The sequence below is a fragment of the Leptidea sinapis genome, chromosome 45, assembly GCF_905404315.1.
Source record: "Leptidea sinapis chromosome 45, ilLepSina1.1, whole genome shotgun sequence".
NCBI lineage: Eukaryota > Metazoa > Arthropoda > Insecta > Lepidoptera > Pieridae > Leptidea > Leptidea sinapis.
Window position 1 is genome coordinate 5,811,767 of NC_066309.1, and position 25,811 is coordinate 5,837,577.

At 36.4% G+C, this 25,811-nt stretch overlaps 3 protein-coding genes across 5 annotated transcripts in view; 2 read left to right on the plus strand and 1 right to left on the minus strand.

Annotated features, from left to right (window-relative positions):
- Positions 1 to 1,218, plus strand: part of LOC126977398 (protein spinster) — a 58,669-nt gene extending 57,451 nt beyond the window's left edge. For all 3 annotated transcript variants that reach the window (XM_050826181.1, XM_050826180.1, XM_050826179.1), the window contains one exon: positions 3 to 1,218. Coding sequence is in view for 2 of the 3 variants with exons in the window: in XM_050826180.1 (XP_050682137.1) it covers positions 3 to 67 (65 nt within the window). In the remaining variant the exon portion in view is untranslated. The remainder of the gene's footprint in view (positions 1 to 2) is intronic.
- LOC126977395 (acetyl-coenzyme A transporter 1) overlaps positions 1 to 25,811 on the plus strand; it is a 187,959-nt gene that overhangs the window by 153,648 nt on the left and 8,500 nt on the right. The window lies entirely within an intron of this gene.
- Positions 1,207 to 12,852, minus strand: LOC126977390 (ovarian-specific serine/threonine-protein kinase Lok). The gene is made up of 9 exons (XM_050826163.1): positions 12,569 to 12,852; positions 12,331 to 12,460; positions 8,026 to 8,162; positions 7,806 to 7,933; positions 7,029 to 7,154; positions 6,693 to 6,896; positions 5,083 to 5,294; positions 2,966 to 3,167; positions 1,207 to 2,503 (listed from the first exon to the last, which is right to left on the minus strand). The coding sequence occupies exons 1-9, from the start codon at positions 12,735 to 12,737 to the stop codon at positions 2,237 to 2,239; spliced, it is 1,575 nt and encodes a 524-aa protein (XP_050682120.1). The 5' UTR covers positions 12,738 to 12,852; the 3' UTR covers positions 1,207 to 2,236.

Sequence of the window (25,811 nt, forward strand, 5' to 3'; positions counted from 1 at the left end):
AGAAGCCGCGGCCCAACAAACCGAGCCATCACACAGCAACGCCACGGAGGTCGCTGCCGCAGAATAACAACACTTACAAAGGACAATTATAGATCTATCACTTAATTTAAGTATGATTCCTCATCTATGTAACATTAATAAACATGTTGAGATGATCGGAACATACATTGAGAAGACTGATTTGTGTGCACAGCGCTTGGTTAATGCCTAGTTATATTTGAATGGGTTATGTAGGAGAGTTTATTGAATGATTCACTTTTAAAAGAGGTAATAAACTAGTTGGTATATTATTTAAAATGTAGTCAGATCTTATGACTCTAACAATCATCAAAGATATTAACTGCTGCATAAGCTGCTGTAAAGTAAATTTTTTTCATGGATTGTTAATTCTAAAAATATATTTCTTCACAAACATCCAAGTTACCAAAGTATTGGAATAGATTCAAGGTAGAATTAAAATCATATTATATAGTTATATTGAGAGAATGATAATTAGTTTTGTATCATAACTGAAGCTAAGAGGCCTGTACATGTGCCTGTAGTGAGATAGGGCTGGCTCCTGTACCTTCTATGTGAAGGTTGTCAACATCTCATGTCGTTGAAGTACATATTGTTGCCAATTACTTATACTTAATACCTCAAGCACTTGTTACACAAGTAGAAAGATCATATTATTTATTTAATGTTAATGCAATTGTAATGTAACAAAATTATTTTATAACTATGATTGATCAATGCAAATTTTGGTAAGGTTGTTGTAGGTTACTCATGCAGTTTAACATTCAAAGAGGCCAATTTCTTACAATTAATCTTGTAAGCATAATGTGGCGGTTTTATTATATTTTTAAATATTAATATGTCACTAATATCATAGAGTTTGCTCTCACAGGTAAACTGGAGATTTCAATTATTTGTTTATTTAGTAGTCTGTATGTATGTAGCCAGCCTGTGACAGTGAAACTTGATATATATATGTAGATCATTTATTTATTTAAAAGAACAAAATAATATGTAGGTTTTAATTTATTATTGTAATCAATATTAATTTATTTAACTATATATATTATCTGATGTTAAACTGTAATGAAGACAAGGCTGAAATTTTTTTCAAAAATTCCTATTAAATATAATTATTAGACAATTTGTTTTTGTAAATAATGCAAGAAGTATTCGAATGAGTTGAATTGATAAAAATAAAACACCTAATTTATTTTATAATGTCGTCTTTTTATTTGTAGACATACATCATCATTCATATATCAATGTTCATATCAACATAATAATATAATTAAACTGGCACATTAATCAACAACGGTGGGATAGATTGGACCCAGTTGTGCCAATGTATGTGAACCCTTAAATTATCAAAATTAACGTCATCATCGGCGCAAAAAAACCCAAGATCTGTCCACATCACAATAAAAAGTTAAACCAATCCACACAAATAGTACATTCACAAAATGAATGCCAAAGTGTACCAAGTAGTTTTAAATATTATATATTCGGTTTCAAAACTGTATTATTCCAAAATTGGACAACATACTAACCAGCTGTTTATTTTATGGTTGAATTTGACCATAATATGAGTTATATTTTGTATGGAATAAGGGTTACAAACTGCGCTTTTATCATAATTAATACGAGAATTTGACGAAACTGGGACCAGAACAAATATTACAAATAAAAAACAATAGAGATCACAAATCGCAAATAACCGCGGCCACAGTCACAGATGATCGCCAGTGTCGCAGGTCACGAGGTAATTTGTTCAAACCTAAACATTACTTAACATAAAATAATACTTTTAAAATATATCTAATCGGAACATTTAAATCGAGCACCGCGATATAATTAAAAAATCAACATGTTGACAATCATATTACAACATAATATGTCAATGATTGAAATAAAAAATTAATACCTCAACTATGAAAAATGAAAATAACCTTAAAATCTTTGAAATAATGGTAATTTTAAACAAACAGGTGAAAGCATCTAAGGCTAAATGTTCGCAGATAACATTCTCTCTGGCAACACCAAAGGAATTATGATACCATCATTTAAGACATCACCTTCAAATATGCCGTTTGGACCTTAAAATACCACCAATAAATATTTCCTTTGATGTTCCAAAGATGAATGAATCATGTCTGCGACCGACGGTTGTTTTATTGCTGGTATTATTGAGAAGGTATTTCCATAGTTGTGGCGCAACACAAGTCACTAAAAACACCAGTTACTCTTCAGAAGTAACACTGTTTGTAGAAATACTGTCATTTTTATCTCCGGAGCAGAAAACCTTCAATTTCTTTGGCACAGGTTCACTAGAGTTGCGACTGTCACTCAGAACTCTTTTATTAGCTGCTACAAGCCTCACCACAGCTGTGGTACAATTATTGTGGTCTTTATTCTCCTCATCAGAACTGCCGGTTAAAGTCAGGGTGCCATTTTTCATTTTTGATTCAGATAGTAATATATTTATTTTGAGATCAATTTCAGCATCCTAAAAGAAAAATGCCGTACAATATAGGTAACAAGTTTTAACGATATACAGTGATTATGTGTGCAAATACATATAGGTACATATTAATGTAGTATTATTATGAGGGTAATGGAGGAGGAGTACTTTTTATAGGTGTAAATATATATCAATAAAACTATTTATTTCTGTTTACGTGTCTGAAAAAAATAGCAGATAAATAAGGCATGTGAGTTAGTGAATATCTAACTCAAATTAATATTTCAGTATTAATTATTAGCTTTTTTATTTTTGAGGGTAATTTCAGATATAGCTAATTGATATTCTTTTAATTCGTGAGATATTATTAAGTTTATTTATAGACTGTTTATATTATCTATATAATGAGTACCCACTCCAATCACCCTCATGAAGGACTTCCAAATGGTCCAAAACTAGTCGGTAGGTACCAACACAGATAAACTGTGAGTAAAGCCAAGGACTTACTTGCATCCACGGATGATTCAGTATCTGGTCAAGAGTTATCCTCCGCTGAACGTTCACCGTCAACATCCTCTTCATGAGCAGTTTGGCCTGCAAACTGATCCCCCTCCAGTGGCTGTGCGAGTACCTATAGCGGCCGCTGAGGATCTGCTCGCTCAGGGACACCTCCTTGTACTCTTGGGAGAACGGCAAGTAGCCAACTAGGCTGAAAAGTGCCAATTAATATACATAATACTGATACTATGTGAAACTGAAAATGAATGCCTTAATTCACATCTGAAATATATTATCAATTCTCTCTCATGACTCGTAATCGGTCAGCTGTCTCCATCGGTGTCTCTCCGTCTCTCCTGGTGAAGTTTGGCGCTTATGGGGATTTTCAGGTCTTTCGCCTCTAGGTATTTTACCTCTATTTTCCCAGACTCCATCAAAAGCTAAAGGTTGTCTGCTCCTCTGCGAGCAACATGGCTAAAGTGTCGCACTGGGGTCGAGACATATTGATCGACGGCCTCTCGCAGCAGAAACATAATATTATTCGCAGTTGAAGAATGACGAAAATCATATTAAGAACTATAAAACAGAATATTGCCATAATAAATATAGATATGAAATCCGAATGGGGCAAAAATGATATTGAGATGGTTAGACGGATAGGACGGAAAGGTGATGATAAAGGTAGACCTATTATTGCTACATTTACAACATTTGAAAAAGATTTCCATTTTCAAAACCAAGCATTATCTCAATGAGAAAAATAATTATGTTAAAAAGGATTTCAAAAGCAGGAAAAAACTACGAGGCCAGTTACAAAAAGAGATAAAATAGGGAGAAATAGCTTTCCTCCGCTACGATCGGCTAAGTGAGAGAGTTAAACGAAGGTAGAGAAGGGAAAGAACAGGAAATTGCAAATCACCCCACCACATCACAAAGGAGATAACTACACTTGTGCAGCTGGTGACACTGCCGCATCTACCTCTACCACTAATTATCAAGTAACGAAGAAGACAAAAAACAAAAGAAACAAATTTCGATGAGTAGTTACTTACACAAGCTGAGTAACACGCCGGTGTACACCACAGAGCTCTCCTCTAAAGATTCGGACCAATAGTAACAAATAACGCCCCTCCTCTTTTCCTGCTATCTAAAAGAAACCAAATAACAAACAAGTCGAAAACAAATTTGAAATACCTCCCCCATTACAGCCGGTCACCGCGGGGGTAGTAGACTTCCACCCTCCAAGAGAAAATAAATATTATATTGCAACATTAAATGTCCGATCATTGATTAGAGAAACAATAATCATTGAGATTGAACATTAACAGGATATTATTGGGATCTCAGAAGTAAGAAGAGCAGGATTCAAAATCAAAGATAGACGCGACTTTTTTCTCAACTATTTTGGAAAACCCAAGGCGACAAAGGAGTTGGCTTTATGGTTAGAAAACAAAAGAATATAGAGCTGCAAGACTATTGCAATATCAGACAGTGTCGCTCTATTACACGAAGGTATTCCTTCGTGAGTATGAGAAAATATACTGAATAGTTCAAGCTTATGCTCCTACTGAAAAAGCTAAGAAACTACAAATGCAGATATTCTACAATGATCTTGAAATTTCTATATGTAAATGTAATAAAAATCTAAAATTCAAGGGAGATATTATGAATGCTAAAATAGGGAAAACCAGAAACAAATGAGAACCTAGTGATGAGGTAAACGATGGGTACGGCAGCCGAAACAAACGAGGGCAGATGTTCATAGAATTTTGTCTGCAAAAGAAAAGACAAAAGATCAAAAAGATTTCATAGCTACATCATACATCCGGGCTGCTTCCATTTCATCGTATATCCAAACCTATTTATGCAGCGGCATGGTGTCGGGTTTTAGTAAAACACTGATACAATTACACGTCATAATCCTTAAAAAATAATCAAAGAAGAAAATATCATGTTATTAATATATTTTGAGTGTTTAATAAAAAAACGTAAAAGTCTTTTGAATGAGCAGGATCAACCATCTCATGGTATATATAGGATGTCCATACAACATGAAATTAATTATTTAAGATTGAAAGTATAAAGGTTAAAGCCAGTGCAATATTTGCTAAAAACGCCACACTCACCATACAAAAAATATGACTCCCAAACTCCAAACATCAACTTCAGGTCCATAACACTTTTGTCCATTTGCTCTCAGCACTTCGGGAGCCAAGTATATTGGTGTGCCACACATGGTCTTCATGAAGCTATCTTCACCAACAAATTTACTTAAACCAAAGTCAGTTATTTTCACTAATGTGTCGTCATCCTTACTCTCCAATAGCACATTCTCAGGCTAAAATGTAGAAATATAAAAAAAATACCATACCTTTTAATTACCACCTGATCATATTATTATAGTAATACTTTTTTGAGATGACAGAAATTATTTTAATAATGAAAACATTGTAGAGTTACACATGAAATAGTTAAAACAAGTGAGTGTGCCCCTCCTAATTATGGGAGCCAATGTTGTCAAACCTTACACAGTACACAGAGAACAACAAGATATGCTATAAATTATAAATGGAACTTGAATGCTGGTGTTAAATTTTAAGTCGTATTACAACCCATAATGTAGGTTATATTACTTTAAAGGGAATCAATAACAGTATTTTACCTCTAACAATGCCATTAGAGCACTAAGCAACAGAGTCGGACATTCAACGCTGTATTCAAATTGCCATATTTCGCGCTCTTGGCATGGCTTTGAAGTAGCTGTTACAATAATTGAATGCTGTTTATTTTAATAATAGTAATAATGGTTGTAATCAATCGAGATTTCATGTCATAGAAAGTAGGTAATCGCGACTAAGCAAATTGCCTATGTGGCAGACCTCCACATTTGTAGCACAAGCGCGATAAAGCGGGCGCTTCCATTTGTATTTAATATAGTGTGGTTAGACACCTAGTGGCCGGCACATAAACCAGATCTTTTTCAGGTAGATTCTTCCAGAAACTCTCCTGTGAGTATTAATTGCTTCTGTTAGGCGCCGCCACCTCCACGATCGCGTGATAATATAGTTTGGCCATGTATTTATAAAGATAAAGATTTACAATGTGTAATATGAAAGTAAGTAAGTAAGTGTGTAAAAACTCAACGAATAGTTATGAGTTAATAGTGCGCCTCTCACTCACAGTGCGCTCGCAACATGGCACTTTGACAGATGACCGCACTGAAGACGAAGAACACGGGCAGTACAAGTCTCTCACGGAAAATCCGGTGCCGGATGAAACTCATATCTTCTACAGAGTCCTCTCTTGAGAAGTCTGCAGAATGGGGTAAAATTTACCTTGTTTAATTTAAACCAAACAGACAACTGAAGTGTTCGGGTTAACAGCAAAAAAACACCTTATTTTTTGATCTTAGCTAAAGAGGTTAACAACAGTCCCCTTAAAGCATCAGAATTCTGAGTCTCATTCTAATAATCTCAAGCTAGTAACATCCCTCTACCTAACCACAGATGTGGTCTGGTGCAACAGTACCAATTCGGACAATTTGTCTTGGTGCTGCTAGAATTGTTTAGGTTTCAGTACTCTCCAGAGTTTCGGCACAGGTAACCCATATGCTAGAGATTCTCCTTTTTCAATAAAATTAAAGAAGAATTATGGATGTTATGGAGTTCAGACGAAATACCTTTGAGAAACAATAATATATAGATTCACTGTTATTTAAATAACTTTTTATACATACTTTCAGGTCTCTGTGAGTGATGCCTTGAGAGTGTAGATACTTAACAGCCATTACAATTTGTTTAAAGAAGAATTTAGTCAAGCTCTCAGTCAATTGGCCTTGCTTTGTTATTCTGTCAAATAATTCACCACCTTGCATCAGTTCCAGAATAATATATACAGCTTCTTTGGAGTCTATAACTTGTTCCGTTGCAATAATACAGGGCTAAAAGAAAGCAGCAGTTGGTCAATTAAATCTATGGAACTGATTTTCCTGGTTCCTAACTGGTTCCTGGTAACAAACCATTAAAATTTTATACTCAATACACATTATTTCTTATTCAACAAACATACTAACATGTCTTAGTGCCTTTAATATATTGACTTCATTCATTATTTTAACCGGTTCATTTAAGTGGTTAATTTGTCCATTAGTAAGTCGACACTTTCTTATTATTTTCATGGCATGCTTTGTACATTTTTCCTGAAATATATAATGAAGTTGAAATAAAAATAGTGCTCAATGCATTTTATATTTATCTCTATAGTTCTCAAATTGAGGATGCGGAAATGAATAGGAATAAAACTTCACAAAATAACGAAATGAATAGTTGCAGATTACTGCTTCAAATTTTAGTTTAGTAGCTTATTTTAGTAGCTTTAAAAGGTTTCGGAAAAAAATAAGATACAGTAACAATGGTATTGCTAGTAGTTGCTAATTAGCAAGAGACCATTAAAAAGGAAATGGATAGGACACATACTTAGATATAAACGGGACAAATGGACAAAGAAAGTTATAGAGTGGATACCACTCAACAAAATAAGAAGAGGAAGACTGCTGTTTAAAAGATGGGAGAATGATGTATGTTAGTATAGCTGGCCCCTTGAGGCTACATATGGCTCTACTGCTAGAGGAGGCCCTTGTCTAAGGCCGCAAGCAAGTCTAAACAAGCTGTATAGTAAGCAAACTGGTTGCCAAATTAAATTGTAAGAATTTAAAACATGGTAACACAGCAATAAAGGATATTATTATTATAATAACAATGGTATTGCTATGGGTGGGTGATCCACCAATCAGAATCAGTCCCTTCACACTCAACAATAGCTAACAAAAGTTTAAAAAAAAACCACATACTTTATCATAAACTAATTTTACAACACCGCAAGCACCTTGTCCTAATACTCTTGAAATATAATACTTTTGTGAAACTTCTTTTGGTACTTTATCTTGTTCATTTTTCTTTAAATCTTTAAAAAGAAATACTGTAAAAAAAAAAAGAAATAAATAAAACACAATGTAGAAAGATTAAGATTAATAGACTAATATTGTGTATATTTTTAAGAAATAAAATTACCTTTAATAACTGGATGAGTGATTGCAATTTCATCATTATCATCTAAGACTCGGCTATTTCCTTTACCAATTATTGTTCCATTAATATAGGTGCCATTGTATGAGAGGTCTGTTATGATAGCTGGGTTTAATGGTTCACTAAAATAAAAATAAAAGTTTAGTTGTAGCATGGGCATGACATTTTGAAGACTCTAGAGAGACTCTGCGATAGGGATATTAGGGAAAATGCCCTCATACAAAAACCGCTACATGACAACCAACACGCCTATACTCAGGGCAGATCAACCGAATCCGCACTCTATTGCATAACATCTCTCGCAATAAAAGGATTACAGCGTAAACAATAAACCTTAGGTGCTTTTATTGATATCGAAGGCGCCTTCGACAAAACCTCTTTCACTAGCATAGGCCGAGCGCTAGCCGCTCATGATGTAGATCCTACAATTGCCGGGTGGATAGACAGCATGTTGAGGCATAGGGCGATACGATTCACTGTAAACACCAGTACTAGATGTGTGGTGGCAACGGGCTGCGCACAAGGAGGGGTACTCTCGCCGCTGCTTTGGAACCTTGTGGTAGATGAGCTCATCACAAGGCTAAACAAAAAGAAACTGTACACGGTGGGCTATGCTGACGACCTCGCCATTCTAATAACAGGACCAGTCGAGAACGTCTTATGTAGCCTCATGAGATCTGCTTTTAAGATTTTGGAAGAATGGTGCGCGCAACACAAACTTACAGCTAATCCGTCAAAGACGGAACTAATACTATTCACTAACAAACGCAGCCTTGGTAATCTAACATTACCAAAGCTGTTCAACACCGCACTAAGCCTTACTAAAGAAGTTAAATACCTGGGGGTTATACTGGATAGTAAGTTGCTTTGGAACAAACACCTTGAACACAAGCTGAAAAAAGCATGCATCATCTTTTGGCAGTGCAGAAGACTCATAGGCAGAACCTGGGGTCTTGCTCCAAAGATAAGCAGATGGCTCTATACAGCAGTCATCAGACCAATTATCTCCTACGGAGCAATAGCGTGGTGGCCCAGGACAGAGCTTGTGACAGTACAAACCAAGCTGCAGCGTTTCCAGCGGCTGGCCTGCACAGCCATAACAGGATGCATGCGCACCACGCCTACTTCGGCCCTTGAAACTATTCTAGGGCTAACACCACTCGACATACACTTTCAACAAGAAGCGACAATGGCGACTCTACGTCTAAAGCTGTTGGGTGTATGGAAGAATGAAGACGGCCTAACAGATAAGCTCTGGAATAGGGTAACAAAGGATGATCCACTCTGTGAGGCACCATGTGATAAGATACCTAAAACACATACCTTCCATAAAAACTATCGCATACAGCTATATGAGAAAGATGCTGACCAGTCAGGTGTAAACGAATTAAGAATTTACACAGACGGCTCGAAAATGGCTACTGGAACTGGTGCCGGCATATTCTCACAGGAACTAAACATACACATTTCCATACCCTTGGGCACACACAGCTCCATCTTCCAATGTGAGTGCGTAGCCATCAAGGAAGCCGCCAGCGCTATATTAAGAAGAAAGGTACATGGCCACAGCATCAGATTTCTTTCTGACAGTATGGCGGTACTAACAGCGCTGAAGGGTACCACACACAACTCAGCACTAATACACGAATCTCACCAAACCCTGGAGCAACTTGCCTCTTATAACCAGGTAACTCTGCAATGGATCAAGGGACATAGTGGTTCGTTGGGTAATGATGCAGCGGATGAGCTTGCAAGGCGGGCATCGGCAAATATAGTGACTGGTCCTTTGCCACTTCTGCCACTGCCCTTCAGCCAAATGCGCTCATGGATACGCTCTCTCACCAACGACCTACACAACACCCGATGGATGAATGTCTCAAGCTGTAGACAGTCGAAGGTGGCGATACCTGCACTATCGCCCAAACTGACATGTAGACTTATCAGCCTCAACAGACATGACATCCGTATAATGGTGGGCACCCTAACGGGTCACACATCACTAAACAAACACCTTTTCACAATCGGCGTAACGGACAGTCCTAAGTGCAGAGGTTGTCTGACCGAAGACGAAACGGTCGCTCACGTAATCCTGGAATGTGCGGGGGTGGCCAACCAACGGGCAAAAACCTTAACTCGCTCCAAGAAGTCTGTGAACACCCCAGGAATGTTCTGAACTTCTGGAAGGAGCTGGGCTGGTTGGAGTAACTGGCCATTACTGCACGCAAAATGGACCCATGCTAGTGGTTTAATTGCGGAAACAGGAGCCCCTATACCATACCATACCATGGGCATGACAATAGTTTTTAGATTTCTGAAAAATGCAATATATTTATTTGAGCAATAAAATAAGCTGTAAATAATTGGACTGGAATTGGTAGTTTCTGAAATGCATTCCAAGCCATAAACATCACATTTTAAGTTTAATAAATATTAGTGTTTTCCATACATGTGGGTTGGGTTACTAAGTCATGATGTCATTTAAAGAGTGACAGTAGGGCTACCATTTTTCATCAGTCCGTTAAAATGTATCACATGACCAGTTTTGTGTTCTGAACTCAATTTCGACATGTAAGTAGTTTGGAACGTTTTTTTGGAATTACATCTAATTATACTTAAAATTACACATGAAAACAATTATTGCATGTTTCAACTTGGCCTCCTAAAACTCTTAAAATAACAATCATAACTTTAAGTGACAAGGTGGTAATTACATAGCCATGACATTGTTGAAGAGGAGGGCAAACAAGTGTATAGCCTTAAAGATCACCTGATGTCAAAGTCAAAAAAATCTTTATTCACTGTAAAACTTTATAAGTTATTTAGTGCAAGTCAGGATGAAGTACAAAAGTTACAATAGTATTCCAATGAGTATAACAATATTCATTAACAAAATTTAGAACATTAATTCCAACTATCTTTATCATTCAAATAATCTTTCACGCTATAATAGGCCTTAGATGTTAATTTATTTTTTACGATACATTTAAATTTTTTAATAGGTAACATTTTAATTTCATTTGAGAGTTTATTATAAAATACATCACAATCCACTTTAAAAGATTTAGCAATTTTACGGAGCCTAGTAGATGGAATTGCGAGTTTATGTTTGTTTCGAGTATTGACACTGTGTACATCACTATTCTTTTTAAATTGGCTAATATTTTTATGGGCGTATAGGAGGTTCTTGTATATGTACTGGCAGTGTACTGTCATAATATTTATATCACTAAACTTTTCTCTCAATGAATCCCTTGAACACATTTTATAGACTGCTTGAATCGATGTTAAGTGATCACCACCACCCACATTCTTGCAACACCAAAGGAACCACAGGAGCATTGCCAGCCTTTAAGACAATTCTTCTCCTATTTTTTTTAAGGTACCCATGTCATATTGTCCTGGAAGCACTGCACAAGGAAGCTCATTCCACAGGTTGGTTATATGTGGACGAAAGTTCCTTAAAAACCACACTGTGGAGGAACACACTCATCATATTAAATATGGTAGAAGACACAATGAAGCGACATCTCTATGCAACACCTAGTGATCTAGCCATTCACATAGCACAGGGTGCCCGTTTTAGTTACCTTGACCAATAGAGAATTGTATTCAATAGTTTAGACAAATAATAAAAAAAACACTTTACATTCTCGCCATTTTCTACACCACAGCCACAAACAATAATGTCATACTTTAACAACAAACAAGGTAAGGACTGGTTGCAAATTTACTTTTGCCATTATTTTACTTCAAATTCTCTATGACCAAAGGTGTATCTGTTCAATCATAATCTAAATTATTGCGCTTTTAAAAAAAAATCTTGCTTAATACTAAATTATTAACAAACATATAGATGTAGGCATATTTCTTAATATAACAGTGCATATACCCTGCCATAATTTATTTATTTGAATATCATATTCATTCCAGTCTTTTAATATCCAGAACAATTGACTTTCTGAGTCACAATATAATATTATCATTTTGAGTGTCTAGACTAAAGTGTATTAAGTAATATAACTATAATCGAATATGAATATTTATACTTGTTTTAAGATTTACTATTGGAAGAATTTGTATAAAACAAGAAGTGAATGCTGATGGAAGTTGATAATAACTATTTTTGAACAGTTTCCTGCTATTCCAGAAATCATTGGCATTGAAAACTTGTCCAAAAAGCTACAGCCACTACTGTACCAGGCTCAGAACTTTGATGTAGACCTGGGTTACATCTGTGTTTTTTTATAAGTGGTTGCAAATAATATATTAAATAATAGGAGTACTACTCACGTCATGTCTCTCTTGATGACAAAATGCTGCTTACTAACATTTTTAATAATATTATCCTTTATATTGTCTTTCTTCACAATAAATGAGCAACTAAGCGCTCTTCCGAGAGTAAATTCAGATTGCATGAGATCTGAAACAGTTTTACGTTTATGGAAGTAGGAAGAGAGAAGATAGGTAGTTTGAAAAAGCGAGTCACTAATAAGCGCAAGCAGTATTTAATTTTCACAAATATACATACCACAATAGTCTGCTTTAGTGGTGTCATTTTTCTTCCAAATATTTGTTGTATAAAGACGTCCCCAAATATTAGGAATTATAGACGGAATTGTATTTTGACTCCATTCAACTTGGGAATTTTGTGTTTGAGTTTGAGTATTCTCACAGTCGTTAACAAACTCATCGTACATTTTCGCATTTAATTTCAAAAAGTCTTAAAATGGATATTAATGGTAAAAGGAAAGAATTATAAAAATAAAACTAAAAAGTTTTGCTGTTGCTTTCAAGTTTCAGCGCATTTCAGCGAATTTGTAATTTTGTAATGAAAATTCATTTGACAAATGACAGTTGACAAATACAAATGAAATATTTTTTTTTATTTTCTGAGTTCTGACTGGGTAGGTTGGTAACTAAGACTTTAAGTCTTATTGTTTTTGCTTTTCTATTGTATTTTTTTTTGTTTACACTGTAAAATTCACTCCATTCTATATTACTGGAAGTTAACTGTTATTATTTTTTTTCTTATGGGTTTATAGCTCCTTTTACATTTCAATGGGGGCAAGTAGTTGAGTCACAAGGAGAAACGTTATAATTATTATTATTCAAATAGCAATTTAAAATATTTTTATTTGTTATAAAATCGCTAATTGAACGTTAAGTACAACCATTCAAAAAAGTGTAACTCAGACTTGAGAAAAACGGGCGCAAGAAACTCAGCGGGCTTTTTTAAAGAAAATTATGGGTTGCAATGAAATACAGTACAAAATCGTCAAAGAAACTGTGTTCGTTCCATTCCCAGTATATGGTATCATTAAGTAAAACATCGCCCAATAAAAGAATGACTAACTCGACTTAACTGGGTAGTAGGCATAACAAGTTTATGTTTGTTCCTCGTATTAAAATTAAGATTTGTCGAAGTTTCTAGCAAATTCCTTAATGTGCGTAGAAACAAACAGAACATTATTAAGAATATATTAAGATGCAACGGTCAAATGTTTATTTCTTGAATTTTTTCTCAAAATGATTCTTTAGGACATACGTTATAAATAGAGTGAAAAGCCCTCTTCAGCAGCACAGAGATGGTATTAATATCGGCTGCACTGTCCCATAACAATATACCACAGGAAATAATACAATGTAAACATTTAAAGTAAACTAGTCGCGCTGTATCTTTGTCAGTTAATTGTCCAATCTTCTTAACCGCGTATTCTGCAGCACTAAATCTATCAGCCAATCCTTCAATATGGGGGCCCCATTTTGGACTGAAGAGTCTTGCCTAGAAATATAGACGATTCAAACGGTTTTACTACCTCTCCGTTTAATAAAATACTCGCATCTGCACTTTTGATATTTGGCGCTATAAATTTAATTAATAAAGTTTTATGACAATTTAACAATGAGATATTGGTGGTACACGATATATAAACCAGTACACGATGTCAGATAGAGCATTGTTTACTTCGTCATATAAAACTTGGCTTCTTTTCAATTTGAGTATGAGTGAAGTGTCATCGGCAAACAACTACTACTACCTTGTGCTTTTTTTTTCTACAAGGCTATCTAGGTCATTTATGTATATTAGGAAGAGGAACAGTTCAAGAATAGACCCTTGTGGTACCACCATACCAAGAGGAGTCCCAGGCGATCTCCTGCCATTTATTATTAGGGAAAAGAGCACTTAAATCTGTACATGTATTGTACCCTCTACATGTGCTCGGACGCACGCCCTAATGATAACCAACTAACATTGTGATGAGGTAGTTGGGCAACGCTTAGATAATTTTTTCAAAATCCACATGGACCGGATTTATCGAGGCCTATTCTTGCCAAGTGACAAGAAAAGTTTGCAGTGCGAGAGGAAGCCTGTGACGGTTCGTAACTGGCACCTGGTTAGGTTTATGCAAAGCTTTGACCGCCTCAGAGCAGCTTAGCCTGCTGATGTCATTGTATCCCGGTAGCCAAACCAGACTGATTTTGTTACATTCGGATAATTGGTCTAATTTAATATTCCACTCCCACACAGATTTGAGGTTATTGTGTAAATACCTTGTGTAGACCTTGTCAGTCTGATATTATTGCAATGTTCCGTGACCTTATAGTTCCCATCAAGGTGAAATATGGTGGTCCTTTTGCCTTAGGCTTGATATTGTTTGATTTTAGGTCCTAACACTGCAGCTCCAGTACCAGCTTCGATTCTGGAGGCATCCGGAAGTCATGATCGTGTGTTTTTCAAGGTTTAATGTGGTCTTTCAGAAATATTTCTCGATGCATGTGATGAGTTCTGCTTTACGATCAAAACAGAATTTTGGAGGGATTCTGTCCTGCGGTAAAAACAAGAGATGCGAGGCCGATTCCAGAGTTATCAGGTCTCGCCAGCTTGCACTAACGCTAATTTTAATACCACTATTCTTTATTAATATCGAATAAAATCTAATTATCGCTTTCGTTGATGATGACACAACCGCTATCTCCCGAAAGCTGATCCCTGGATAGCTGGGAGATCTTATACCACCTCCATGGCTGTAGTAGTAGAAGATAATATGGCGCCGGTGATACAAACACAGACTAATCTTTGCAGTTTATTAAGGTTTAGTTTAACTTCTTGTCTGCTACATTTGATATCTTACTTGCCCACGCCATACAGCCATATGTGATGATAGGCCTAGCCACTAGTGAATACAATCCTTCAAGGATTTTAGGGGACCACCCCTAATTACTTCCCGCTCTATGTTTGTAAATCATAAGTGCCCGAGTGACTTTACTCGATACCTCCTGCACGTGCTTGCGGAAAATAAGTTTTCCGATCTAAGGTGATGCCTAGATACTTAACTTCCGTCTTCCATTCTAACGGTATTCCGTTCGCAGTAATGGACTTGAAGTTGGTTTTCCTTTTTAGGGTGAGGGGTATTAGGCTACAATGCAAGTTTTAGTGACATTCAACTTCAGGACTACAGACTTGCACCACTTAACTACTATTGAGAGAGCGCTCTGCAATAGTTCGCATAGTGTACTGTCTACTTTACCCCTAACCACAATAACGATATCATCTGTATAACCAATGCTAACAATTGAGCATAGTCACGAAGTAATTCGGCTGCCAATGTATCACTGCCAACATAATCCTATTGAATTGGTATGGGCACAAGTAAAAGGCGAAGTAGCATCAAAACACAATACTTTCAAAATAGCAGACGTCGATATCCTTTTACGTGAAGCTATTGGGAATATATCCAAAGAGGAATGGGTAAATCAGAGAATACAGCCTCTGATAATAAATTTACATGAAGATGACAGCGACAGCTGCTAAGACGATGACATAGACGTAGATTAATATTTTAAGCTGATCTTTGATTCTGTTTAAAATTTGTTATATGTATACTTAACTATATTAATTTAAGTTGTATAACATTTAATATATTGTAAAAGCAGATATTAAAAATACACCTTAAAAATATTTTGCATTATTTCGTTAACCTTTCTTTAATTACCTGCTAATGACTATCGACAAATCCCTTCCTTGTTGCACACAACACTAGCAGTGTGAACGAGAGTTCCGATATGCCAATAAGTGTGAGCGAGAGATCTGATAAAAATGATTTATCACTCAGTTCGCACGTTTTTTATGGCCCAACTATAGCTTTTTAGCTGATCGGAGCATTTAGATTGCTATCAACGATGGATTATCCCACTTAAAACCCGTAAACAATTCTGGATATTCATGAGGTATCGCTGTAATCAGCGACATTCATCGGTAGCAGCCTAGTGCCGATATGTTTCGCATAGGTTAGTGTAAGAACCGGAGTATTTTTTCTCGATATCGCTTTCTCTTTCGCTCTCTCGCTCCATGGCTATGTGCTTCATGCTACGTTCACCCTTTCCCGCCTTTCTCAATCGGTCTGAATAACTCTCTTTCTTCTTGGACAAAACCTTCCCGATCACAAAAATTTTTCCTGCGCGCAAAGAAGTTTCACTTCAAAATACCTAGTTGTAAGCCTAGTTGTGTACTCTTGTATGCCGTTTTTAATCGCATGTTCTCGCTCTATCTATATCTCTATCGGCTGTCGATCCGCACACGGCAATTGAGTCCAAATGCGTCGCTCTGTGTAATTCGTTATAATATAGGTACTATCTATCGATGTATCAAAATTTGGAGAATTTTCCTCTATACTTATAAAGCTTCGCTTTCGGGCATCCTACGGTGCACTGTTTTTCTGTGGTTATCTTAAATCTAAGCTTTACAACAATAAACCATCGTCTTTGGCGCAATTAAAAGAAAATATTCACAACGAAATCGCAGAGGTAGGTATAAGATAACCGTAATACAAATGAATCTGATCGTATTTTTATAACTCCTTTTGGCTGTTGAAAAAAACGAGTTAACTTACTAATGAACCAGTTTCAATTGTTTTTTTTTTTGTTGAAACGAAGGTATTATGGGATTTATTCCAAAGTTTTAATTAACGGGAAATCACGTGCCCCTGACACGTGCCGTCTCCGTCGCTATTTCTTTTTATTGATAGACAGTTAATGATACGTAACAGATTAAATTTTTAAAATAGGGTTCCAATAGAATGGCTATATTCGCTGGGCGACTGTTTAAGTATCAGGCATATCGTGTTTATAGTTTGATTCGTGTAAGTTTTTCAACTTTAAAACACGTCTTGATCAAAAACCATGTCGCAAGACTCTCACTATGTACGTAGTAGTTAGTTCTAAGTAAAACTAGATCTTACTAACTATACTAACTAGATATTAGGTATATATACTATTTACAACTTATGGAAGTATCTTACTCGAAATTTTCTATTTATGGTTTTTAGATTCTAGGCTTTTTAAGATTAGATTTTCTGAAGATTACCCTATATTTGAACGTAGAAATAACTTTTAGTTCATGGTAACTATGCCGTTATTAGTAATATGTGAAAATATATCTAAAAGTAACAATATATTACTATGACGAGCGTTTACCTTACTGTTACGAGGTCGCCTTCATCTATTACATCATTACATATTGATCAATAATTATTCAATTATAACATTTATCAGCATAAAACACGCTATTTTCACTTTTTTTATTTGAAAATAAGGGACGAGACGAGCAGGACGTTCAGCTGATGGTAATTGATACGCCCTGCCCATTACAATGCAGTGCCGCTCAGGATTCTTGAAAAACCCCAAAGCCTCTGAGCGGCATTACAACTGCGCTCGTCACCTTGAGACTCATTTGAAAAGTAATGTTAAGTCTCATTTGAACAATAATTTCACTAGCTACGGCACCCTTCAGATCGAATAATGACAGACAGTAATGCTTACACATTACTGCTTCACAGCAGAAATAGGCGCAGTTGTGGTACCCATAATCTAGCCGGCATCCTGTGCAAAGGAGTCTCCCACTGGTATGGTTATTATCACTGGTGGAGTAAGATTGATAAAGTAGGTTGAGTTAAATAATATGAAATCAAGGAATCATTAAGATAAGTATAAAATAGTGATGGAAAAAAATATGACACAAGGAATTCTCTAACCTACTCCCGTTATACATATAATGTTTAATGTTTATAAGTTAATCAATTCATATAACATTTGATTATTTCATATTGTAAATTATATTAATATGTTTATGTTATGTACATTTGATCGCTAACTAATCTGCTTGAAAACGAAGCTAATGAATGTCTACTTATAATAATGAATTCAATAATTCACAAATAACATTCAATCTCGATGTCGCGCCTCTTCGTCGCCGCACGCTGTGTTGTATTGAAATATATTTTCCATTTTCTAACCTGGATTAATGTGTTATTTATTACCTGCTTCAACAAAACTTTGATATTATTATTATTATTCTCTTAATTACAATTTCATCTTATTTTCTACATTAATATATATAAAATATTTATAAAAAACAGTATTACAAATATAAATATAAAAAATAGAGTCCCGCCAGCGTTAGTTCACGACAATTCCGTCGGTGGTTAGGGCGGCAGACTGAGGAACTTCCGCACGATGCGTGCCGTTCCCAAAACAGCTGCTTTCTGTAACTGATCCTTTATCCAGTTATTAAGTGAGAGCCTCTTGAGATGATGGTCGAGGCTCTTTGCTATAAGACCGTTATTATTATTATTATTTGCAGAGGGTGGCTATATGCCTAGTCCTGTTTGGGTCCTAGTAACACCGCGTCCAGAATTGAACTATTGTGTTCCCCATAGCTCGTCGTTAAGCCCTGCCGCGTTTGTGAACCGCAGTATCTTCTTGAAGCAAACAGCACCTAGGAGTAGGGTATAATCGCCAAGGATGGTGTTACGCTTATGTCTTAGTTGGCCGCAATTGCAGAGGAGACGACGAGGCGTTTCATCGCCCTTAAGGCAAAATCTGCAAGTTCTTTCGTTTTTTATTCCGACCACACAGTGGTGCTTATTTAGGGGACAGCGCCCAGTTAGCATCCTGGTGAGAATGCATAGGTTTTTCCTGCTCAATGATAGGGCTTCATTCGCATTTCTGTTATTGAAAGCCTTTATCAGTGCTTAGGAATGGTTTAAACCTGTTGAATAGGAATAACTTTGATATAGGTTTCTTTTAAACATAATTATTTTTATAATTTAAGAGAAACATCACATTTTCTAGGGTTTCGTGGTTAAATGGTATTTCTTATCCGTCCTTCTGTAGATTCGCAGCTTTTGCTCTTTTGCTTAAGCCCCAGAAGGCTAGTGAGCTACAATTACGTACCTACAGACTATCCGCAAGATAGTATCGCGATCTAATCATCTCAACTTAATTAACCACTTACTATTTAACTCACTTTTACCGTTCAAGCGACAATAACAATTTAACTGGCCGATGTGGCAAGTTAACTCACTACAGCTGTCCTTATTCAAATGCCAATGGTTCTTTACGGAACCTTACACTTCCTGCAGCCCGTGATGTGCTTAGCTGATTTTTATACTGCATCAACAGAAAAGTTCCGTCACCTACCTATGACATCCATGGGCAGTTGGTATTCCAACATTTAAAAAAAATATGACAAATATATAGAAAAAAAACTCTCCATCTTTCTGTTATTCATTCAGTTATACCATTTCATTAATGTCACTATCTAGATAAGCGTAGTATGGTACCCTTTGGCAAATCTTAATATATATATATTTCTTGTGTGCGTGTGCATGTCACTGTACTCCTCTTAGACGGCTGAACCGATTTTGATGAAACTTTCTGTGTGTCTTCAGGTGGATTCGAGGATGGTTTAGATTCAAAATTGAACTACCTCTACCTACCTACATTGGCTGGACTTTTGATTTTGATGATTTTTTTTGTTTGTTTCAGTGAATTTGAGATCGGTTTAGATTCTCAATTCTGTCCATATTATATAATTCTCCTGCTCATGCGTATGTTAGTGAACTCCTCCCAACGGCTGGACCGATTTTTCAAATTTAAGACGTGTGTACAGGACAACGTCTGTCGGGTCCACTAGTAATGAATAAATTACGTGTCATTTCCAATTAAGTAGGGATTTATTATAAATAAAAAAAATCTACATATCTAAACTAATATTATAAAGAGGAAACATTTGTGTTTTTGTATATATGTTTGTAATATTATGACCATCATTATATCCAACTACTGTAGTTATACCACTATAACTACTTTTTTAGATTTTAAGTGTGTTTTTTGCATCATTTTATAGTTTGTTTATTGCATCATTTTACATTTTACATATTATATTGTAATTGAAATAAAAGAGTGGCAATGAGTTTCTTGCTACTTCTTCTCATTAGCTCTTTACAAAGTAGCGGTAGAATCAATAAGAAAAATATATATTTTTTTGACTATATAAGTGTCATTTCCGTGACCTACGTGAATAAACTGATTTTGATTTGATTTAAAGTGCCGACAATAATCAAACAATATTATTCATACCTCTGTATTAATACATATCCTATTAAATATATATTTTATTAAAGACCGTTTCAATACACTTAAAATACTTTTTAAATTATTAAAATCGAACTTTCCATTCAAAAGAATTAAAGATACTTTACACCTCACTAGTAAGACCGCAACTTGAGTACTTTTCCTCAGTCTGGGCATCCATTTACAAAGCTGACAAAGATGGTATAGAAAATTAAGTATGAGAATGGGATTGAGACGAGCCATTCCTGAGTATGAGGACCACTTGGTATATTTTAAATATCAAACTCTTAAATGCAGGCGAGAAATTGCTGACATAGCTATCCTACACAGGATTTTGCATGGGACTTTCAGCAATGATTTATTAACAGATGTTCACTTTATTACTCGCAAGCAAGCCACTCGTATGCCTACAATTTTTGCAATACCGCACTGTTACAACAATGTCGCATATAATAATCCACTTCATCGTATGTGCCAATTATATAACGAGTTAAGTAGTAATAAAAATTGTGAAGTCGACATATTTAGTCAAAGCTGTAACACAGAACTCAAATATTAGTTGTACTTACATATTTTCAATGTGAATGTAAATGATATTAGACTGTGTACAATGGTTAGGTTTACAATTTTATAGTGATAAGATCTTTATTTTTTATTTCATATGTTTTACTTTGTAATCGTTTTTGTACCTTAATTAATTAAATAAATAAATAAAAGATATAACTGATTTAAAATGTCAATCGAAAGAAACTTATGCAATTATAAAATAATAACTGACACAGTTTTACACAAATTATCTTGCCCCTAGCTTTTATAGCCTGTACTATGGGTACAAGATAACGATATATTTAATAGAATATACATCTTAATATATATATTTCTTTTTCGCGTCTGTTGTAACTGAACTCCTCCTAAACGGATGGACCGATTTTTATGATTTTTTTGTGTGTTCCATTGTATTTGAGATTGGTTTAGATTCTCAATTCCGTCCATATAATATAATTCTCCTGCTCATGTGTATGCTAGTGAGCTCCTCCTAACGGCTGGACCGATTTTTCAAATTTAAAACGTGTGTACAGGACAACGGCTGTCGGGTCCACTATATAGTTTTAAATTAAAATACAAAAACTATTTAGTAAACTATCAAAAAGATGTACAAATAGGTGGCAAAATAGTCCCCACTTATCTTAGGTAAACTGAATATATATATAATAAGTATATATTTTCTGAACTGGCTTTATTTTATTTTAATTTTATATTGTAATCGCAGCGTTTGTATTTTTTGTTGTGTAACATTTTTTTTGTTTTCAAGTTTTGCATATTTTGTATGTTTTATATTGGTAATTTTTTCTTTCTTTATTCTTTAATGTTGGTTTTTCTACGTGTAAGTTATTTGGATAGGTTTTCAGTTTTAAGTATGTGTTATGCTGTAAGTATTTAAAATTTTTCAAACGTTTCTAAACCACAGCGCGAGTTTGTCTCGTAATGGGCTACGCTGAAAACCAGCGCTGTAGCATTCGCTACAGCATTCGCTGAGCGGTGCAGTGTCCATTTTCGCATCATTCCTGATTGTATTGTTAATTATATAATTATGTTCACCAATATTATTTCACTTTAAGCGATATTGTTATGTTTTACTTTAAGGTGTATAATAAAACTTTGTAAATTAATCTGTGTGATGATGATGTGAAATAAAATATGTCTATGTAAAAATAAATAAATCTAAATAAAACTTTTATGTTAGCAAAAATAAATCTATAGCCCGACTTAGTAGACTTTCCACTACCACAGATCGGTAAACCACGGGTAAAATATCGCAGTATCTAATGAAAAAGTTTCAAGCATTTTAATATATTAAACACACGGAGACACAAGAAGGACTCCGTGTCACCTTACAACGAAGCACGAAAACAAGCAGATAAACGAGTAAATACATAGCCCCACGCACACACTTACATTAATACAAGCCGATTGGCCGCCATTATGAGATTTGCCATCGTCTGTGACAGATCAGTGTGCGTCGCAATAAAATATTTTAAAAATGCCGTCGTACGTTGTGAAAAAGTGTAAAAACGATACTATAAAAGTATTTGTGGCCATATGTTATTATTTAAGGGAGAAAAAATAAATAATAACAATAAAAAAAACTAGTATCCCCCGTAACCCCACACACACTAGCATAAAGGTGCTTCATTTGCTAATATCACGGCGCGGAGTCCTTATTTTTTTACTCGTCCGTGATCAAACATTAGGTTTTGATTTAAAACATGTATTATTATTATTATTATTTGAAGAGGGTGGCTATTTCCTGGTCCTAAAAGATATCTAGTAACACCGCGTCCAGAATTGGACTATTGTGTTCGCCACTCATACTAAAGCTCATCGTCAAGCCCTGCCGCCTTTACGAACCGCAGTAGTTCCTTGACGCGAGTGTTGCAAACACTATCTGGTGGCACGAAGTAGTCACCAAAGATTGTGTTATGCATTAGTGGGCCGCAGTCGCAGAGTAGATGAATAGGTGTTTCATCATCCTCTAGGCAGAACCTGCAAGCTTTGTCGCTTTTGATGCTGACCACACTGAGGTGCTTGTTTAGGCGACAGTGCCCGGATAGCATCCTAGTGAGTATGCATAGATTTTTCCTGTTCAATGATAGGGCTTCATTCGCATAGCTACTGTTGAATGCCCTTATCAGTGCTTTAGAGTGGTTTAAACCTGAAGAGTTGTTCCAGCGTTTAAGTGCTTCTTGTTTACATTGGTTACTCAAGGTGTGTCGGATGGCGCTCTTGGGCAGTCCACAAATGGGTTCCGGACCATATCGGACTGCTTTAGCCCCAGCTCTTGCGAGCTCATCGGCCATTTCATTGCCTATGATTCCGGCATGCCCTGGGACCCATCTGAGAATCACTCTGTTTTTCATGCCTAATAAATTCAGGCATTCAACGCAATTATTGACTAACTTAGACGACGTCAAGTCAGCGTCTAAAGCCAACAATGCTGCCTGACTATCAGAGTGAATGTATATGTTATGATTGAAGTAGCCTTTTTGGATATTGGTTTCCGCGCATTCCAGGATGGCGTACACCTCTGCTTGAAATATGGAGGTAAAGCTTCCCAGGTTTGTGCTGGATTTAAACCTGGGGCGTTCTCCATAGACCCCACAGCCGACTTCATTTTCCATTTTGGACCCATCGATGAATCACATGAGGCTCCCGTCCTTCCACGTGACTTTGTTGTTCATCCAGTCATCCCTGGAAGGTAGTTCCACGATATAGTGTTTAACAGAGATTAATTGTGGAATCATCTGATCAGGTAACATGCCTAATATGTGGTCTCGCAGAACTGAGTCCTCTAAAGTCCTATGCGTTTGCGACATCCAGTTACATGAACCCCCCTGGGCGATTGCCCTCAGCATGCTTGCCTTCGCCTCTTGCTGTATGAACAGTGGAAGAGGCGGTAGGTTTAGCATTGCTTCAATGGCCGCACCAGGAGTAGACGTCATTGCCCCGGTTACCAACATACAGGCAAGCCTCTGCAGGCTATTTAGTCTGTCTGCAGTTGTTTTCTGGCTGGCTTTGTTCCACCACACAATGGAGGCGTATGTGATTGTTGGTCTCACAATTGCTGTGAATAGCCATAGGAGGATTTTGGGGCGCATTCCCCAATGTCTCCCTACCAGACGTCGACATACACCCAAGGTTGTTTTAGCCAAGTTTCTGGTCGAATGTGACTCCCAGACACTTAACCTCAGCTGAGAATTCTAAAGTAGAGCCGTTCAAGGTGGGAGACTTCAGTTTGTTAAGTGTCCGTTTGTCTCGTGAATGGCACAATAACAGTCTTTCCTGCGTTGACTGACAGTTTGTTGGCTGTACACCACTGTGAGATGGTGTTTAGCGCCTTTTGCAATATAGAGCTTAGTAGGCTCTGGCAGAAACCTCTGACGATAATAACTAGGTCGTCTGCGTACCCTAGTGCATCAATCCTGAGTTCTACCACCTTACTAAGTAGTTCGTCTACTGCTAGTGTCCATAGAAGTGGCGAAAGAACGCCACCTTGTGGGCAACCTCGCGTAGTGTATAGCTCCAGTGATGTCCCATGGAGGGAGATTAGAGCTTTGCGATTTGAGAGCATTGACCTTACCCATTTGACAGTGGTGGAGTCTACATTTTTGTTAATTAGTCCCTTCACTAGCGTGTCTGTCGGGGTATTGTCAAAGGCGCCCTCAATGTCTAGAAACGCACAGAGTGCAATCTGTTTGTCTTGAAACGCCTTCTCGACTCTATCCACAAGTTGTAGAAGGGCCGTTTCTGTAGACCTGCCTCTACAGTAGGCGTGTTGAGAACTATGAATGGGCTTTAGGCTTAGAGCATCCTCTCTTATGTGTCTGTCCAAGACTTTCTCAATAACCTTTAGGAGAAAGGAGGTAAGGCTTATGGGTCTGAAGGAGCTTGGCGGGGAGTAGTCCTTTCTGCCTGCCTTAGGTATAAATAGTACTTTAGCCCTACTCCATTGTTCTGGAAGATAGCCCCAGGCAAAGCTTACCCGGTATATCTTGACTAGTAGCGGTACTAGGATATCCAAGCCTTTTTGAAGAAGAAGAAAAATAAAACATGTAAATAAAGTTTAATTTTTAATTAAGAAAGGAATGTTTCGTAGTACTAACTTATTTATTAAATAAACCAATGTTAACAATAAAGTCATATCGGGTCTTCCTTCCCACATTCAATATTCATATAAAAATTTCTCTCCACAGTAAAGCTCGTAAAAGCTAAAGACCAGTAATAATAATTGGAGAGTATATCCGTTCTAGTTAAATAAGTTAATTGGACTTAGATAAGGCAGACGACTTCAAAGGGCATGCTAATGCAACTAGCTTGCGATGGTTAATATACCTCGACCTGTGTTGTATACGAGCTACAAAATAATTAAATAATACAGTGGCTTCGGTTTAACTTTTTGTTTTATGAAAGTAAAGGACGAGACGAGCATGACGTTCAGCTGATGCTAATTGATACGCCCTACCCATTACAATGCAGTGCCGCTCAGGATTCTTGAAAAACCCTAAAATTCTGAGAGTCACTACAATTGCGCTCGTCACCTTGAGACATAATATGTTAAGACTCATTTGTCCAGTAATTTCACTAGCTACGGCGCCCTTCAGACCGAATCACAGTAATGCATACAACATACTGCTCCACGGCAGAAATAGGCGCCGTTGTGGTACCCATAATCTAGCCGGCCGATAGGAGTGCAAAGGAGCCTCCAACTGGCTCCACTAACTACACTATTATGGCAAACCATCTAATTTAGTATTCCATAATATGTTGTATATGGGTGTCTTGTAATGATACGAGGGCTG